This window comes from Bombus huntii, chromosome 2, assembly GCF_024542735.1.
Source record: "Bombus huntii isolate Logan2020A chromosome 2, iyBomHunt1.1, whole genome shotgun sequence".
Classification (NCBI taxonomy): domain Eukaryota; kingdom Metazoa; phylum Arthropoda; class Insecta; order Hymenoptera; family Apidae; genus Bombus; species Bombus huntii.
Genome location: NC_066239.1, coordinates 9,559,993 through 9,580,931, shown reverse-complemented (window position 1 = coordinate 9,580,931; position 20,939 = coordinate 9,559,993). Strand labels below are relative to the sequence as shown.

At 38.7% G+C, this 20,939-nt stretch overlaps 1 protein-coding gene and 1 long non-coding RNA gene across 5 annotated transcripts in view; one reads left to right on the top strand and one right to left on the bottom strand.

Annotated features, from left to right (window-relative positions):
- Positions 1–20,939, top strand: part of LOC126878065 (semaphorin-2A) — a 557,194-nt gene that overhangs the window by 493,116 nt on the left and 43,139 nt on the right. For all 4 annotated transcript variants that reach the window (XM_050640491.1, XM_050640490.1, XM_050640492.1 and 1 more), the window contains one exon: positions 4,008–4,059. In XM_050640491.1, coding sequence (XP_050496448.1) covers positions 4,008–4,059 — 52 coding nt within the window. The remainder of the gene's footprint in view (positions 1–4,007; positions 4,060–20,939) is intronic.
- LOC126878072 (uncharacterized) lies at positions 12,780–19,321 on the bottom strand. Its single transcript, XR_007695551.1, has 3 exons — positions 17,605–19,321; positions 17,251–17,528; positions 12,780–17,145 (listed from the first exon to the last, which is right to left on the bottom strand). It is a non-coding gene; the product is annotated as an uncharacterized LOC126878072 (long non-coding RNA).

Here is a 20,939-nt window from a genome sequence, read left to right as displayed (position 1 = left end):
ATATGATTATATTAAAGATAATAAAAAAGACATCTAATAGAACAAATCTTTTCATTATTTAATATTCTATAATAACACGTTATATTTTATATAACACGTTATATTTATATTTCGTAAGTTTGTCTCATCTAAAATTTTAGCCTATAGGCAGTAAAAGTTTATAGTTTGTTTAAAATCAGGTCAAACTATATATATGTATTCGTTAAGTGATTCACACCTCGAATTGTTAAAATCGATCTATTATGTTACATCGCAGAGAATACATTATTCTTGCAAAGCTTTCGATGTTAATAACAACAGTAGCTCTTTCCTGACGTGCGTTTCGCCATCGAAAATTTAAGGGGGAAGATGGGGACTGGATCTCGACACAGTGGATAATGCATTGCAGGTCGGAGCTGTCTGTCACGTCACGTGCAACACCAAGTCAGACACCGACGCTTTTCTGATTTACTGGCTAGTGAATTTCCAAGTTTGTCGAGTACGTTACATTACTTTGATATGAAACTACTTTGAAATATTTATTTTCATTGTGTAATCGCTCGTGATTTCTATTTATTGTGACAACTTAGAAATGCATCAGACAAGAAGTTATTCAATTATTTTGATACAGATTTGTTTAACAATAATGTCTCGAGAGAGACATGTCGAGAGAGAATGTCAGGAGAGAATTTATTGTAAATCTAAGAATCAATTAAAAAGAGGAAATTTAAAAATGAAATTTAGTGAATGATAGTACTATTGTTACTTTAGATTATCACACTTTTATGATGTAACAAATACATTTACTATTGTTATTACAAAATCGGCAGAGGTAACATCTCTATCAAACTGGTTTAAATCGAAGCATCATACATTGAAACATTTTATAAAGTTTATTAAATATTATAACCATACCAAGCCAATCTTCTTTAACTTTACTGTTGATTAAATACCAATAGAAATGATCAGCAAATTGTTTAAATATAACAATAAATTTATAATCCATTTCGACGTGAACTACCATACATTCAATTGAAAGAAAAAAGGAATAAAAAGAAATTCAGCTACAAAAGACATTAGACCAGAAACATATATCGTCACGTCTACGATTCTATCAAAATTCTTGCAAGTAACTCGCTCCGTGAGGCAATCGAAAAATTACAGAACGAAAAGCTGAAGGAAAAGAGAAACGGTAGAAATTCTCAACTGGCTCGAAAGAGATCGGATACCACGGTCCGGCATTTCGAAGCTGACTGGGCGGTTTTTTTAAATCGAAAACACGATGACTTTACGCTCGCGTTCCCGCCGCCATCGATCACCCCCGCAAATTGCTTTCGTACAAATTTTTTCCCCCGTTCTTTCCGGTTGTCTCGAGCGACGAGCTTGCACGTACAAGGTCTCGCCCCGCCTTTCCCATTCACCTGTTCACGTCAGCCCTCCAGGAAACTTCTCCAGAAAGCGAGAAGCCGGCGCAGCCGGATTCCAAACTACGGATTTGTTTTTCCACGTCGCTATTTACTTTTTCACGGCAGCGTGCACCGGATGAATGAGCAAGGGAAACCTTCGAAGGGTAAAGCAAACGACTGCCTTTCTCACCCTTATTTCTCTCTTTCGTCTTTTTCCATCGTTTTATACTTTTTTTCTTTTTCTTCGTCTTTCTTCTTCTTTTTTTTCTGAACCCGCATTCCATCCGACTGCGTGTTTTCTATTGAAGGCCAATGACGAACGGTTATTGGAATAAAGTTATGTGGCGCGCCGGCGTTAATGTTGCGAAACATTTCGAAACTGGGTAAATTCGATTTACCCCAGCCACCGATGCTCGCTGTTCCATGTACCATTTCGCTCGATCCGCCGACACGCACTTTTGTTTTCACCCACGATTCGGTCTCGTTGTAGATGTAACGGGAAATCGCGATCATTTTCCGACCGCGTCGTCCTGCGGAGTTTTTGCTAATTAGCGCGTCCGTGGAAACGATTCGGTTTTGTCGACTGGATTTTACGAATAGCACGGTTGAAGTAATCGTGTAAGGTATTTCAAAATCGAGTACGTGTTTGTAGACTTGGACGTATGTATGGTATTTTATTGTAATGATGAAAGTGATGTGCGAAATTGGATGAGGATGAATCTTTTGATTTTCTAAATGAATTGAAATATTCCGTTTTCGTGAATTTTTTGTGCTTCGAGCATATTTAAAGATTTCTCGTTGTAAGACTTTCCAAAAATATTTCAAAGTAATATTGTTTTTCTGTGTAACGATCAAGGATTATTTCTGATATGTAATAATATTCTTAGTAATTGTATTATTTGCAATCCTTCTCAGGAAATAGAAAAGTTAAATTATCGATGGAAGAAAGTATTTTGGTGTAAGAAATTTATAATGATTCCAATGTGTGACCACTTTATTTGCATAGGATTTACCTGTTTCACCAATTTTACCATCTATCATATATACGAAAACGGTTAATGCAGTCAAACATGATTACACTCGTAAACAAATATTATACCAGTTTCTATACACATATGTCTATGTTTCACTTTTAAAGTCACTAAAATATATCCCAAAGTTCAGTTATCAATATAAAGAAAGTTTCTTAAATTATGCAGCGTAGCGAGCTGGAAAACTCGAAGGTTTCCATTTTCTAGGTCAGGCAACTTCGAATTTCCTCGTTGTGAATAACTCGCCGAATCCTTACGAAGGTGCCGTGGAAACGAAAATTAAATATGCCCACGAGCTGTATATAATCGAAGCTCCAGCTTCAATTGTTCCGAATTCCCGGTTCCGGATGATTCCGTGGAACACGTAACTTCGGCCATACAAACGTTCGGTTTAACGCCATTGGAATTTCTAGGGGGAAAGTAGAGGGTTGTATTCGCTGAATCGAGGAAAAATCTTCCGAAGGAGAAACCCCGTTGCCTTGGTCCTTTATTATTAGATGTATTTTTATGCAGTTATAATAAATTTAAAAATGCAAAGATCCAAAGAATCCATATAATATACTGAAACGTATAAAATATTAGGTTGTCCGAAAAGTGTCTTTCTTTCGCAAACATGTTTCTTACAACAGTGTACCTTCGTACAAATGTGAAACGTGAAACCACGTCTGTGAAATGTCGCGGTGTTTATCTCAACAGAAGAAAATGGATCGTACGTAATTCGACAAAATAATATAAAACAAGAAACGTTGTGCGTCTATTATTTCTATATAACGGAAGAAATTTTTCGGACCACCTAATATCTAGAGTAGAGTACTCGCCATAGTTTTTAGATTGTACGAAACAAATCACTGTATGGAATGACAGAGAAAAGAAAATTGATAAGATAAAAGATATATAATAAAGGTACTATAATTTTATGAACTTGATGTATAAGAGTAACGATTTAATAAGAGTAACGAATAAATATAATATATGCCACAGAATATATGAGTGTTGTGAATATGATAAAAAGCTTTTGATACAAAAGTTACTGAAATTCATAGTGTATAAATTTTAAACTTTCATTTATCCGCCACGGTAGCCATTCGCCAGTTCAACAATTCTTTTCATAAAGATATGGAATTGCATGACAATCCACATCCTCGTTATTGTCTTATGACGTGTGCGTATATTTTTTGTTTGATAACCTTGGGCCTAGCCGGAGGATCATGCGTCAAAGGAAATCCTAATAAAAAGTAAGCGATAGAACGGAAACGAAGAAAGTTAGGGCTCCGTCGAGGAAGAAGATACAGGAGATTGGTAGACGTAGGGACGAGGGTTTCCTTCCTTCGATGCTCATAGAAATTCCGTGGCGTTCGCGAGCAGTTCCGCCGTGCCGGGCAGAATGCCGTAAGCAAAGTGCCACACGCCTCCTACACAACCATACATAACGGTGACTAGATAAGGCGAGCCTGCAGCCCAGCAGGGGTAATGTATCTTACAGACGTACGGAATGAAAATTTATACCCCGAGCTTTCGGCTATCGCCGCGTTTAATGCGAATTGTTGTTACACCACCGTTGGCTCATTTTCGTTTTTCTCGTTTGTTACAGGGACAAGGTGTTCAGGCTGAATCTGAGCAACATCAGTCATTCTAATTGCGAGGTGAGTAATTCACAGTCTTTTAACACATAAGGTGGCTACAAAAAGTATTTGCACGCACGTTCTTATTTTCCAACGAACCGTTTTTCTTGTTATATTTTCCCATTGCTTATTCCATATTTTCATTATATACTTTCATTCTCATAGCCTCATATTTTTGTATTCACATTGGAATAATACTACATATACTGTCAATTTCCAATGCTGCGGTCCCTTCATCAGATTCTACATTTCATTTTCATAGTATTTTATAATAATAGATAATAAGGTAATAAGATACATAATATCTTATATAATAGATTATGAAGTTTGATTCTTGGTTATAAAAAATACCACTCACTAAAATTTTCCTTAAATATTATGGACCATAGCGCAGAAATATTATCCTCATTTCTAGTTCGAATGGTTTATTACTGGTAGTATAATCGACAACTTCTGGAATTTTATATGATATTAAAGTTTCTGATCATGGTGTCTAATAACTTTTAATGTCAGTTTCAAAAGTTCCACGATGGAAGAAAGTAAGCTTCGAGTGAAAACTTTAAAGCACTCTTAGAGTGGTCAAGAAATATGTATAGCAGCTATGAAAATTGGAGACTCGTATAAAAAATTCTTCTTACAAAAGAAAATTATATTTTTTACTAACCAGTAGTACATTTGAATGAAAAGACCTTTATAGCATTATTAACGAAGATTAAATTACTATTATACGCATTGTATCGTGGCTATTTTAATCTTTTATTTTTATATTTATTGTAGCTATATTATCGCCAATAATGAGCACCTAAATGTTATTGCTTAATGTATAATATATGAAAATGATGAATCTTGTAAAATATAATTAATTATACTTCGTGCCTTGACTGGTGCATTTTTCATGATTCACTTCGAATCAATAACTGAACTACAGATTCTTATACATTTCTGGTTACATTCAAAGATATATGGATGTATAGAGTATAGGAAAAATAATAAAACTCTTCTAAAAATGACAATATTTGACGAAGGAAATAAATGTTTCTATTGAGATATGTATAATTTTGTGTGCTAGACTAGATTGTCCGAGTAGTAGTGACACACGCATGTGAATATGAGTGTGTTGAAGGAAGTATGTGTATGTGCGGCGTCTCGAAAAACAGATAAACGTAACTGTTCCGTTGGCAGTCTGGTGTGGAAGACGGTGAGACAAAGAGAGTGCTGAGACGCGTGCGAATGTATATCGACGAAGATCCTGGAAATCGTTTATTAAATAAATCTAAAACTATTTTAATATGAATTCTAAGCGTAACCTTAGTATTCCTTTACTTTTATTTCGACAATTAAGATCCACAATTCTCAACAGTATCTTTAAGTATTTCTCTTATTTCTTCAGCGTTCATAAAAATGTGTATTTGCAACAAATATTTGCAATCCATTAAGAAAACTAATAGATTAATGAAAAGTAATTTGCACTTAATCACTTCTTAAAATACATATGCGCCTAAAATTCATAGATCGAAACAGCCCACTACTTTTCAAACAAACAGAATATCAACTTCGTTTTCATAAAACTCCCCTCTGTATGCTCACGATTTTACCCCCCGTTGTTTCTGCCCGATACACGCAGGGATCGCACAGCTGGCAGCGAAACAACAAAAGTAGTAATTTACATTTATAACCTCCGTCCGCCTCGAATTCCAGTTGGCGCAATAAAAATGAATCTATACGCAGGATCTTACGACCGGTGGCAGTCGGCGCATCTTCGCGCGCCATTTTACGAATCGCGTACCATTTAATTCGAGGAAACAACGAACAAACGTAGCAACGTTCGAAAACCGCCTTCTGTTGCAGCATCACGCTTCGATTAGCATCAAACGTCGTGTAACGCTTGACCCCCTCATGCGCTACGATAAAACTCCGTTCTGCTCGTAAATCCGAAAAACGGTCTTCGTCGTCCCCCATAAAACTGTCAATCATCCCGGCAGAAACGTCGTCTACATCATCGTGACAGCTGACGACTCTACTTGCCTCTAAGCGATCCATTGTAGACGAACATTGCGTGTCCCGATTTTTCCACGCACTCTTTTCTTCCATTTCGCCTGGATGCACTGGCGCGACTCTGTTCTCGTCGTGCCGCGAACGTCGAACAATCGATGTCGGCTTAATGCACGCAGACTGGAAATGGTGGTCGCCGTGAAATTCCATATTTTGTGGAACCTTTTCTTTTAGAGAGAGAAGGAAACTCTTTGCCTTTTTAGTTGATTTCGTATTATATTCTTGCCGTGATGTTTGGAAAAAATGGAATTTTCGTGCGAGTCTAATTGCATGAGTGAGAGTGGACAATTTCTGTCGTTGAATACGTGTGAAAGCGTTAGATGTTATAATTTTCGGATTGCGAATTATCAGAATAAACATATTTAAATTTAGGTTTAACCTGAATGTAACCCAGAAAATCTTGAAAGGGGATTGTTTCTATTGCGTAATTAATTCTTTGGTTACTCCTAAAAAGTTTCGATTTTAGAAGCAAGAAAGGCGAATTCTTTAGCCTTCATCTTTTTCTGTGTTTCTTATGTTGTGTCTTTGTATATCTTCAGAGTGAAAAAAAGCCAACTTTAATGGTACTTTGTATATCCTCAGAATACGAAGACTCAGTTACAATGATACGTCGACTAAAGTTCAATCAATTTCCGTAGACGAACGCACAAAGATTAATCCATGTATACGCGTAAGCGTACTATGAACTACATTTCGTTGTCGATACCTTTGATAAAGCGATATTTATCGTTTTATTTTATCATTTAGAAGCTAATTCCAAATCCAACTACAACAAATTTTCTACGAAACAAAGTACAATTTTCACAATTTCCCAAGACAAAACAAAGAACAGAGAAGCAGACCAGGCGTATTAAGAACACCAGAGAAGCATAATTGCACCAATGAAACTGCTGCAATCTTCTTTATACGCCGCTTTGAATCGCGTCCATGCTTTCGTTTAGCATCTCGCCGAACCGCACCTGGTTAAATTTTTCCTGCGCCCAGGTGCACTTCTTGTTGAGCGGCGCTGCACTTGGCGCTCGTTTTCCAGGGATACCATCGTTGTGGTTCGTTCAGGAAGATTGAATCGGAATTGCTTTGTCGGTACCGACGTCGGTGACGCCGATGTGACCGTGGTCACCTGTAGTCCGATTGTTCGACATTGTCAGGGAAGGAAAATTGCTTTTTAACCTTGTCGAACGATCGCAAGTCTCGAGACGGCCGACCATTTTCCTCTGTGCCGACCACATTGCAACGCTTTTTAAAAAGACCGAAATCCGATCCGTAGATACCTCGTTCGCTTGTCTTTTTCTCTTCTTTCTGTCCATTACTCGAAACGCCTCCATCGAAATTGCCATTAACCTTCATTCCGTCGTTTCTTTCGTTCTTCTTTAGTTTTGTCCGTCCTTTCGTCTCGCGATCGACTTCAGCCTCGATAACGGGCTATCTCGAACGACCAACCGATCTTATTTTCGATTCCTGTTTCGTCGAGAAGGCCAATCCGACGATGGAATTGATTTTTCTAAACGATGTTTCAATCGGATTGTTATGGATATCGGGCAGTTCAATGCTATTGAATTAGCTCTCAGAAGATCATTTTATTTCGTCTTATGTAAGTGTTATTTTATAAGGTATTCTTAGGTCTTTTCTCGTATTACGCTTTAAATTCTTATCTTTTGTACGTGATATTTCTGACGAGGATTTGATGTTGCATGAATAATCTTCTATAAAGAGTGTCACAAGATATCTAGGGAATGTTAATAGGCTTGATTCTAGAGATCAAAGCGATGATAAAAGTTGCTTTACAAAAATAACGTTTATGGCTCAGTCTTCAAGTTATAAGTAATTTTATTTTACTCTGCAAGTATACTGGTTAAAGTAAGAAACATAAAACGTGAGCAACATTCTATATGGATTTTAACTGGATTGATACAAGAAATAAAGATCTATAAATTTGTGAAACGATCGCTATTAAAGATAAACAAATAAGAAACTTATTAATGCTTCACAAAAATTCATAATTAACTTTATTCATCAAAATGCTTTGTCTCAAATTCATTCTTGTTTTCGTTCCAAAATTTTATTCATCTGTGATATCTTAATTAAAACATGAATATAATATGATTTGACGTTTCTGTGTTCATTATACAACAACCTTTTATACAATTTCCACGAATCCACGGTTATTTTTACACCTTTACATTTTAAAGCCGAGGAATAATAAAATCCCGTATAAAAATTTCCCGACCGATCCATTTTAAAATATGAAAGACTATTTCCCTCGATTGTTCGCGGAGAGTGGAGAAAAAAAATGATTTCGGTATGGCGTCATTCTTTGGCGCAATATCGCGCGAACACGGCCGCGATCCTCCAGAGCGTTGCACGAAAAGCGGCGACGACAAAGTGTTAGTGTACAGAGGAACAAGAAGAGCCGCAGTTATTGATGACAAGCGGAGATAACGAGCACGTGGAACGTTATTAAATTTCGAGTGGATTGTAGCCAATAAATTGAAAAGCGCGCGTTACACTCGAACGACGCAAAACACACACGCGGACGCTTCGAATCAATCGCGAGGGTCCTCGGATTTGATAAATTTCCTCGCATAACGAGTAGCACAAAGAAACAAGATTAATTGTAATAGAAAAAATAATAATAATAATAATAGATAAAAAAGAAAAAGAAATAAGAAAGATAGAAAGGGCTGGTGAAAAGGAGATGGAAGAAGCAGAGGGAGAAACGTAAGAGAAAACAATTTTCGAGGTATCGGACGTACCTCGAAGAGTAGCTTTTCACGTATCTTTACCTTCTACAGTCCATTGAAATCGGCCATTGAATTCCACCGGATTCCCCTGAGGGGCGAAGAGTTTCGACGGGGATGAAGAAAAAGTCTTTCTCGATACTGGTTTCATGGTTGGGCACAAAGAACGGTGAAACGACGCTCCACCATGAGGGAGGAAACGACAATTCGAAAACGCAATTATTCGGGCAACGTATCGTTGCCATACCACCTGTCGCGAAACCGAAAACCACCCCAAATAGAGAATCAAAAGAAAAAATATATAAAAGAGGAAAAAGAAACGTTGAAGAGTAAAAGAGATAAAGAGGGGAGAAAGGGAGAAAGAAACTAGAGAACCAACCCCATTCTCGTTGCCTCTATGGCCAGATGTGACGATTGTCACGAAAAAAAATAATTTAAAAGCGGAGAACAACGCGCGCGATCGCTGGACGTATGCCGGAAAAAGGATAAAGCTCGAGTTTCGTTCTTTCGACAGGGACCATGGTCAGCCGCTTACAGATCATGTTTCCAGCGTGGCCTTTTTTCTTTAATTATGATCGTCGCGTCGATCCGGTTCGCGAATGGTAAATTGAAGCACGTAAAACAGTCGCGTATCGTGTTTCTCACGCCTGTCCCGATGGCTCTTAACACGCTAGCGTGCTTTGTGCCGTTTGGCATTCGAACTGGATGTGAAATTGAAATTTTTCGGAGAATTGACGTGACGATTTGATTGGTAAGAGACAGAGGATAATAAAAGTGTGGTACAAGAGTAGGATGAGGAAGAGATATTATTTTACAAGATGATTGTATTACGATGATATATAGAACGATTCAAGTGTATTTGTATTCTATGTATGGGTTGCTTTAATTTCAAAATGTGGATACAAAGTAGGAAAGATTTCAATTATACTTATATGTCGGGTTGTCATTAAGATTTGAATCACGTAATGTTTCTTCATTTGAATTAGCCATTGTTTTACAAAACAGAGAATGTATTTACACGAACAAACAAGGTTTTACAAAATATTATGAATAATGAATTTTGTAAAAGATATGATTGATAAACAAATGATAAATTAAATTATTAATTAGATTAAAGAATAATAAGTTTTATCGAACAATAAAAGAAACGAATAATATATCTTACGATTTACTAATTTAACGAATAATGAAAATTAACGATTGATAAAATTTACAAATATTGAATTTAATTTACGCTATAAACAATGATCCGGGGTTCAAACGAATCCACGGTCAACGGGAAAACTTTAAACAATTTTATAACACAAAAATACGTTTGCTGAATCACTCGGTAAATTACTCGATGTATCACTTTCCATGGCGATCACACCAATGAATATCTGATTAAAATCTTTTTCGTTATACGACTGCATTTGTTTGTTATATTCTCGCTGGAAACATCGAGAAGGTTCCAATCGTTGTTGCTAGGCAATTTCTGTCAAAAGTTTGTTGTATACTCTTTGGAAACATCGAGAAAGATCCAAACGCCGATACTAGGCAATTTCTGTCTTCATCAAGCAAACGTTTATCCCGTGACCGTGGCTACGTTCAGCGACCAGTTGTCACCTCGAACCCATTTTCGCTTTTCACAAATGTCAAACAATTACAAATGGCAATTACTTAATTACAGTTATGATAAAATCTAAACTAAAGCATTAAAAGGCTTCCTCAAAATTGCATAGGGAAGGCTCCAGTTTTCATTTCATCTCCGACATATAAAAATGTGTGAAATATCCCATTCATATTGATATTGATATAGTGATATGATGATATTTAAATTCATTCGTGTACTTTTTAAGTTTAAATAAATAAATCGTTGTTCAATACGATAATATGGAGATGTAATGAACATTTGTTAAAGAAATCGGATGTCTTCAACCTTTTCCACCAAGTTTCATCTCTAACGCTCGATTAAACTTGTATCTTCCTGTTGTACATGACAGTTCGTACTCACGAGAAGTTCATCTTTTATCTTGTCACGTTACGATGCTGTTCTGTGTTTAAAGTTGCTCGACACGAACGGTTACACTGTAACAGTTGCAATAAAATTCCATCGCGAGGCTGACGTTACCGCAGAGTTTAGTTCCATAGAGAATTCCGGGTGACTGTGGTTTCGACTTTGTTCATTGCGGTACCATCATGGCGTGGCCAAACATTAACACGTCCATCGTTTAGCGTCTGGTTTTCAAACGCCACATCACCCATCCATATTGACTTACCTTCAAAATCTTTACGTTTCACTGTCGCTGGAACATATTAATTAACATATAAGATTCTTGTTTCAATCATCAAACATAGATTTTTCACTTTTTGGACTTTGAAGAAGGACGAGCACCGTAATGTCAGGATTGTTATACATTTTTAAAATTACAAGTAAAATATTTGTAACGTACTTTTAAAAAAATATTTCTATCGTTTTGAGTAGGCGCATGTATATCTCATAATATTTCTCGTGTGAAAAGTGAGGCTCGATCCTAATCCTGCCCGTTGCCAGATACTGCCGCAGCGAAACAAAATTGAAATAATACAGTTGAAATCTTCTTAAGAACTCGCGAGTAATTGAAACGCTCAACCAATTTCAATTTTCCCATTAATAAATGCCATATTACCGCTCCCGCGAAGAATCTTCCGTCTGCGGTTCCACAAACTTCCGAGGTTCCCCGGTGTCATTACAAAGTTCGGGTCCACGGTGGGACGAACAACACAACCGAGACACCTTGGAACGTGGATTTCCGCGGTGGGACTTTACATACTTGTTACCAGAAAGTAAAATTCGAACGAGAGAGGGTTAAACTCGATCTCGACGTTGCTTAAGGCTTGAAGAGTGGGAGCGTGAAAAATTCGCGAAAGTTAGCCGGCCCGGAGTCGGGCGCAGTTACAATGAAATCCCATTGCGAGGCCGGCGTTGCCACCGCAGAGTTCGATTCCATGGAGAATTAACGGGAATGGGATTTCGATTTTACTCGTGGTAGTGGCGTGGTAACGTGGCCGTAAAACGTTAGCGCAGGCTCAGCCAGGCCACAGAACCGTCCATCCCCCCTGTGACCGAACCCCCGGGGGTGTTTCGCGCTGGCCAAGTAAGGGGACCGTTGCGTTACGTGGTGAACTGTAAAGCGAAAAAAAGGAGAAAAAAGAGAGAAAAGGAAGGAAAAAGGAGAAAAGAGTGAGTTAGGGTAGGTAAGAAGACGGGCCTAGTGCTTTCTGATGCAATTTCGTGTTTTGCATACATGTATAGCGATTGCGGTCCGGGGGCAGACCGCAGCAGCGGTATATTCTGGTTTAGACGGCTACGGGAAATTGATACGTTCAAAGATACTTCCGTCCTTCTATACCTCGCACTTTCTGTTTGTTCACGCTCTGATCCATTCGAAATTGGACGGCTTATTATGTTCTTTGTTGTTTGTTGAAAGGTAACAGATAGGTGGGAATGAAAGAATACCTTGTTTTCATTGAGGATATTGATCATTTCTTGAGGATAATGTTTGAGTAGCTCAGATCAGGTAGAAGATTGATATTATCAGTGGTTGATGTAAGTTGTGATTTATGATAATTTGCAGATGAAATATAATTTGCGATGTCGGATATATTCATGATGATGAAGAAAGGAAGCTATGTATATTTAAGTGACTCCGTCCTGGTAAACCAATATTCATTGTATGAATTTATTACAAAAAGTCGACCTTTGTGTAGCAATTTATTTATTGCCAAACTTCTTAAAAGATCTATATCCTCTCAATATGTACAGGGGTTAGACAAAATAATGGAAACATCTCTTATATGTCATATACATATACAGATATGACATATACCAGGTGTTTTATTGTTTTATCTAACCCTATGTCACATTTGTACATGTATGTGACATATAAGAGATGTTTCCATTATTTTGTCCAATCCTAGTATGAAGGAAGAAGATGTATAATACAAGAAACTATAAATCATCATTTTTTTTTTAATTTAAGAATGAAAAAATTGATAATTTTTATAAATACAGAATGGATGAGATAATTAGATAATTATTAGGAAGATTACACAATTGAATACAATTACAGGAAACTCATTTTAATGAAATATCCAAGGATCTACATATGTTTAAGAAATCTGACTTAAAAAAGGTATCATTCCGTATTGCTCCAACCTAATAGACAAAGCTCAATAAGGAAATACAATTTGCAACTTCTCCTCCTCGTCAAACGGAATATTAAACACGAAGCGCGGTATGGTGCGGTGTAATCAAAGACACGATCAATCAATCCTAATCCAGGATCGACGAGAGTCCATTCCGTGAGTAACGCGTATACCAAATTACCTCATTGGCACTGGGTATAGTTCGCTCGCTGTCTATTTCCATAATGAAGCGTTTGAACGCGACAGAATTGGTTCGCGAGAGGGAACGATCGTCGGTTCCATTAATTTCACCGACTTAAATCGAACCAGACCTGTCGACGACGAACGAGGAACAATGAAAATGGAGTCGGAAAACGCGGTCTTAGCCCGTCCATCTCGCGTAACACGGGATCGATTCGATGGTATCGCAGCGTGGTTCCGCGACACGACGTGTCACGCGAACGTGTGCGTTTTTCCCTGGCGCACAGGCCAGACAATGGGCTCCATGCTAATCCGTGTCTGCGTTACAATTTCATAAGGGGGAGAAGAAAAGTTTCGAGGCCGTGCGTCAGTCCTGAGGGAACTGCTCCGCGCCCCATACGTTTCACGCAAGTTATAACACGTGGTGCTCACAATGGACGACCGGGGACATACTCGTCGGGGCTCGTGCATCTTGCAGAAGCGTTGGCGCCATACTCGCGAAAACACGTGGAACAAATCATTCGTACCCGGTAATTTTCTTACTTCGCTGTTGCTTCGTGTACTTTTTTTCCAACGAATTAACAAACTGAACTCTCAGTTGCTCGATGCTATGGAAAAGTATCGACTGTGGTATTAGATTGATACGAGGGATTGACATGAGGTCGTCGCCTGGAAGGGAATTGCACAAGTTTCTCCATGTTTCGTTGTTTCTTTAGATTGCGGAATAATGACGGCTCGCGAAGTTGGTGGATAAAGTTATTTCAGTCCTGAGGTTTAGGCTTCTTTATCGATCTATCTTACTGTGTTAAATTGTATAGTACGTATGTTGTCTGTAATATGGTAGTTGAAATACGTTATGTACGTATGCTGTTGAAATACGTTTAATAGGAAAGTGGTTATTTTTATATTCTAATACCTTTTACTAATTTTTCACAAATATCTTATGAATAATAAGAAACATAGAAATATTACTGTTATTAAGTTAGCACGAGTCTGTACGTCCCTATGTCATCGAGTCTAAGGTAAATGTAAATCACTTTTCCAAAGTCGCGTATAACATATCTATATATGTCAATTTTACTATTCTTTTCGATGTCCAATCACCGACTAATCAATCGAAAAATCCTTTGAAACTTATCCTTGAACGTTGCTCTCGAAACGGAGAGCCGAGTGGACGCGATGTAGAAGATTCTTCAAAGGAAACCCATGATTTAGAGCCAGACAATCTCAGTATCTTTATCGTTGACTACGGAGACATGCATCGAATGATAAGATCAACCAGGCCGGATTCTGCATTTTATCCAGTGCTGCTCTTCCAGCGTGAAAGGTAAAGTGTTCTATGTAAAGACAAAGAAGAAAAAGAAGCAGAAAAAATAGGAAAAACTACGTGGTACGAAACGACGAAGAAAGAACGACTGGTTTACATCGATGGAGATCGATCGACGAGGAAAATCGTCGTGTCCGTCGATCAAAAATACGGAACTCCAAATCGTGTCTGAGTGATGTGGTACACAGAAACAGGATAGAGTGGAGGAAGGAAGGAGGGAAAAGGTTAAAGTTCAAACGAGAGAAGCTCAAGTGGTTTCATCGGGCCGGAGAAAATCGGAATCTATAAAACACCGGTACGTCCAATAAAACAACGTCCAATCCGGGTGAAGATCAGGATTCACGATATCGGCTGATACCACCTACGCGTTTCGGAGCAACCGCATCGCATCAGCCCCGACTGAAACTCCTGGCGCAACAGCGACGACTGCAACTCCGGAAGATTGGACGCTGGGGTGGTTTTACGTTTACATGACGGCAGTAAAGTATTAAGAAGCCCTCCGTGGGATTTACACGGCTGTAAAGCCGCGGATGAGATACCCGTTGTGCCTCTCTCTCAGATTTGCTGATGCTGCGGCTGAGAGAGCTTCCGGTGATGCTAGTCGGCTGGTCGGATTATATTGGTCCACGTCCGCGAGATTTATGCGCTTTTTATGCCCGTGGAACGCGGTAATAATGAGTTCGGCTGCTTTATTATTTCAACCACGATCACCGTAGCTCTTCTATTTTGATTTGTTAATTTTCGCCTGACAAGCGACCGCTTTGTTCCTCGGGCAGAAGTGATTGGAGAAATAATTTCATCTATGGCGTTAGGGAATATGATGAAATTCACAGATGGTATAAATAAATTAATGATAAAACGTACAGAGATGTTTGATGTTGTTGATCACTGTTGTACAGTGACACTTTCGATGAAAAATATAACGCACAGGTCTTTCGTAGGGGCAAGAAATGGATTCTGGAAATTGTATCGCGATATTCATTTACGATAATTCCTCGCACGTTCGTTACATTTTCCCTCTGATTTTATATCAGTATTAAGCTGAAGAGTACACTTGTTCGTTTAATGAAAATCGTGTCTCTGACGAATGTAACGTACCATCGGTACCAGATGTGTTAATCGTGATTTATCTGACGAGTTCACGTGAAATACAACACAATAGGGTAGCAACCCCTCTGTGCAGCGTGTAATTTTAGCGATATTAATTTCTAACGCTTTTAATTCTTTGCGCTGTGTAAATATTTTTTGAATAAATAGAGCGATTGATCGAGACTATCGAGAATGTGCCTTGGGTATTGCATTAATCAGAAGGAATTTCCGAAACTGCTTCAATTCTTCTGCACGACGCATAGTGGTCCAGGATGAGATAAGACCGCGATGACGAATAATTATTTGCTTCCAAGTATTTTCGAATCAATGATTATTGTGTTTTATGTATTATATTATTATACACTATGTAATATACAATTTATTATATGTAAAAATACATTTTTTATATAAATATAAATAATTATATACACTTTATATGAACAAACTTATTACTATTAAACTACTGTGCGACGTTCTCTGCAGTTTCGAAAGAAACTTCGGCGCCCCGAAGTTTGCAAAAAAAAAATCATTTTGTCAAATTTCGCGGTGACCTAGAAATACAGCAGCGTTCAGAAAGAGCAACGACTGGGGAATACGGAGGATGATTAAAAACTTCTCATTCAGCCTCTCTTATTTCTACTCTACCCTTATTACGATGTGGGACCGAGCGTTATCTCGACGCGAAATTAAGAGATCTTACTCAAGCTACCGCCTACTTCTCATCCTCCGTACTTTTCTTTTCACCTCGCGGAGAGAAGAAAATATGGAACAAAGATTCTTCGAAATATGGTCAACATTTTTAATTATACGACAAATTAAAAGAAGAATATCCGAAAACAACGATAAAATATACGACGAGAGTACTCTCCCGATATTTCCTTTTTTTTTCTTTTTCCTTTTCTTTTTTTTTTTTATGTGTGTACATGTACAAGATGACATGGCTGGATATCGAGGGGTTGGCAGCGAAAGAAAAAGTAGCAAACAATTCTGCCAAGCACTGAAATATAAACGGGCAGGTCCGCTGCTTTCCAGAATGATGGCATTAAATATACATTTCGCGCGCAGGCCACTCTGTATAACTTCGAGACTCCTGCTTTGCCTTCGGAATTTCTATCCCTAACGCCTCGTGTTCACCCTCGTGTTTCTTTCCTCCTTTCCCTTTTCTCGCCTGTCGCGTTTTGGAGCCGACATCCCTCGTCTCGGGGGTGGGAGGGAGGGGGGTAGGCACTGGTCGTGTACAAGCTGTAACGCGGAGTTTATTGCAACGATGAATTTAGGATAAGACCCCGGCGAAATTTCAGTTTGATGAGGCTCTTCTGCGCCGCCAGCCGCCGCATTCGAGAGACCAACAGCTCTTTCTCTCATTCTTCTTCTTCTTCTCTCTCTCTCTCTCTCTCTCTCTCTCTCCTTCTTGCTTTTTGCCTCTCTGGTAACAATCTCGCCTCTCGAATACGCGCGAACTAGGGTAAAAAAGGAAAACCCTTTTTTCTCTCGGGTTGACCGTAAATTTATGCTTCTACATTTCCACCCCGCTTTCTCGGAAATCTATTAACTCTGCAATGAGATAGTTTATTTTGCAGTGGTTGATAAACGTTCGATTAATTTGAATTCGTAACAGAAATGTTCTATCGCGTACGCGAAATTAATTTTTATAGTTACCTGGGACGTGATTTGTCATTCGGTATGGTTAAGAACTGATGTTTCTCTCCTTAGAAGATAGACGTTGGATCTGTTAGGCTTTAGTATACTTATTGGCACAATTTTCGAGTTAAGCTATGATTAATTGTATTAGGTTAGCACTGACGAAATATTCATTTTTAATAATTTGGTTTCAACGAGATATTGACATTCTTGAACGCTCTTGAAAGTACAATAAATCGACGATAGTAAGAACACGTAATTCCATTTCTTTAAAAAATGTGGTCATATTGGAATTTCTATAAATAATTCAAAAACTCGGTATATCTTTTCTCCATCTCTGATAGCATATATATCTTACATATAGATACTTACTTTTAAGTAGCATTAAGTATATTTAAACCAGATATCTCTTATTTTATTTTATTATAGTGTAGGTACCCAATTTTCCTTTTTCTCAAGAACTCTATCAGTAGTAAACTTGAGATGTTAAGGAGACGTTCAGAATATTACATTTTACTTTATAGTACATTCTACTCATAATACATTCTACTTATTCCACAGTCAGTTTCAGCGATATACGTATGTTCTGCTCGTGTTTTGCATAGATACGCGAGCGATGAATTCAGGAAAAAAGAAATCCTTAAGGATTTCGCGCACCAACTCTCTTTTCCTCTTTTTTACTTGGGTATTTAGACACGGCGCGACGCTGTTCTTGGAAACTTGTAAATAAATGTAATGACGGTGGCGCACCGGTGCTCGTAGAGCCGGCGCTAACGCAGTTTTAAATCCGTTCCGCGGATAATCACGGCGAAGGCAGCGGCAACCGGGCCGCATCGCGAAGAAGAAAAGACAAACAAAATTTTACGAAAGTTGCAATGAAAAATTCTCACGGTTCTGTTCGCGAAATCCTCCTTATACTAGTTTCTTTTTTTTTTCTTCTCCGTGCAAACTTGTTTACACTTCTCATTTTCCCGATTTTTCGTTCTCGTTTCACGCCCAAATAAAATTATTCCTCGAGTATGGTCTTTGGTAATCCTAGACTTGGTTAACACCGCGACGACGTAGTTCTTCTTTCCCTTCCTTGTTTTTTTTTTTTTTTTTTTTACTCTACTTGGAAGCGATAAATCTAAAGAAAACTTTCGCGTTGGTCTTTGTTCTTCGCGTTCATTACACCTCTCCCGTTTTTAATACCGTGTTGTCGTGGAAAAATAAAGAGTAGACGCGCCGTGGCGACGTTCGTTTGATCGCGGGCCGAGTTTGTCTTGCCGAAGATTTCTTTCCTCGCTTCGCGCGCGACACCGAGAAATCGGGAGTCTAGAAAGTTTCGCCGGGGTCGCCGTTACAGAGTAGCGGTTGGCGAACCGTCTCGACCGAGCAGGGTAAAAAAGGAAAAGAACGAGATAAGAGGAAGAGAAAACATCGTAGAAGGAGGAGCAGGGAGAAGACTATACGAGACTGGACAGAATGGTAAGATTTCTGCGAACATCGAGTTTGCGGTGGAGAAACCCTTCCTTCGTCGTCGAACAAACATCGAAATTGTAAACAGTGCAACAGAAAAAGAGAGAGAGAGAGAGAGAGAATTCTTAGCTAGCGTGCTACTTTAGAAGGCTCGCGTTAGATGGTTCTCGACGATGCTGGTAATTGGAGCTTACGAAACGGTTCTATTATCCGAAGAAGTAACTGTCAAGCGTGTCTATCTCTTTCTCGAACCATGCTACACTCACTGCTTAGCCTTATTCCGTGCTTAGTCCACAGAGTTGTTTCATCCAAGTTGCTGTTTCTATTCTCCCTAGCTATTTCATCCAAGTCAAACCAACCCCTCTTTCTCCTCTTGTATTTGTCCTTCACTTTGCGCTGCCTTCGCGATTGTATCGCTACTTAGCAGCTTAACTTTTTAATTACCACGGTGACTCTTGTTTATCGTTGCTTTGTTTCTTGTGCTCCTCGCTTTTCACCTCTGCTCTTCCCTCTCCTTATTCCACGTGGTCTGCCGGTTCTCTCAGCAAGTTGCTTGTCGCGTTTTCGAAGACCGACTGAAACCCCCCGTCACTCGAGCCGCGCTAACGAGCCTCGAATCGGCCGAAAGGCGCGACACGCCGTTGCTATAAGTACAAACAGTACGCGCGAGGAGGCAGGAGGAGAGGCAAGCACAAAACGAGAATACGAAAGGGAGAAGGATCGGCGCATTGCGCGGCGCGAACGAGACTCGAGTACCCTCTCGCGCGAATTTATGGCGAAAGTGTTCAAATAGCCATACAACCCCTGCCTGCAGTGGCACTGGCTGCGTCCTTGTCGCCGTCTCGCCCCGTCGTCGTCGTGATTCTCGTTGTCGCGCAAACTGCCTCTGCTACTAAACCGCGAAAACCCGAGAAAAAAAGACGCATACAGCAGCGGCCCGCTTCAGCGCGATCTGAAGCGTGATAATCCGTAATTGTTCCGTGCTTATTGACGGACGAGATTGGGTTTTCTGCGAAATTTATCGTCTCGTCGCCGCTTCGTTCCTCGATATTAATATTCTGCACGTGAATGGAAATATATGGATGAATATAAGAAGACAGCTGTGTTTTCGTAATCTTCGCGTGAAATGATTCTTGGATCGATAAATATTGGTAGAAATGTCTCCTTCTCTTTCGTTTCTGAAACTTTTTATAAGTTATGCAAACCCATTATATTACAGTTGCAGATGTATTTTATGCACTTGAATACGAAATTCCAACTTTCGAGACAATTGAATCGTTCGGAAGTCACATTGATGCATTCCATAAATTGGAAGATGCAGAAAACTGATGATATTGTTAACATTGTGTTTTTTAATTTACCGTAGAATTTACTATTATTCGTGCCATACAACTTTAACAACTATTCATTGAAACTTTTTCTTGTAACATTATGTCTTGTGTAGCGAAATATACCGAATATTACTCGATAGTAATCCCGTGCAAGAAATCCCTCAATCCAGAGCATCGAGGATTTACGATCGTCCCATTTGATCGTTAAAATCCACGTCACCGATGCAATTCACCTCGAGCATAGTTCCGGATAATTTATCGAGATATATCGCGCGAACGAGTTCGTCATTGGCAAAATCAAGCCTGATAATTTGTTATCTGCGCGTTGTGGACGTTTACCCTCCGCGGACACTAATGTCCTGGAACTTTGGTCGTTAGATGTTTCTTCTACCTCATTGACTTCCTATAATTGGTACGGATGACGCGAAGGATTCACCCGCTTCTCACGTCCCTCGATTGCGAAACTTTGCTCCTGTAAATGCCTGGTGGACACAGGAGATTAGAATCGTGAACAAAGGAATGTGACAAAAATTATAGTTCAAGCGTGAATAGCGATAACTTCAAAGTTGTGTAGTTTGGCTTTGAACATTTAACAAGACAATATTTGTTTTAACAGAAATTGGTGTCTAATGGTGTCACTAAATATAAAGTTTGCGTAGATTTATTTGTATCAATTTTAATATTTTAATAATTTGTTTTTCAATTTATAAGAGCATTAACTCGTAAAATTGTTACTCCGGAACTCATTGATAATTTCCACTTATTATTGATAAAGATATAAACAGATTGAATTGATATCAACGTACAAGCTAGCGATTAAAATTAATTATTAAGATTCATGTAGAACATGAAACACAGTTATGCAGATAATAATTTCTATGATATCACGAATATAAATAAATTACAAAATGTTATAAG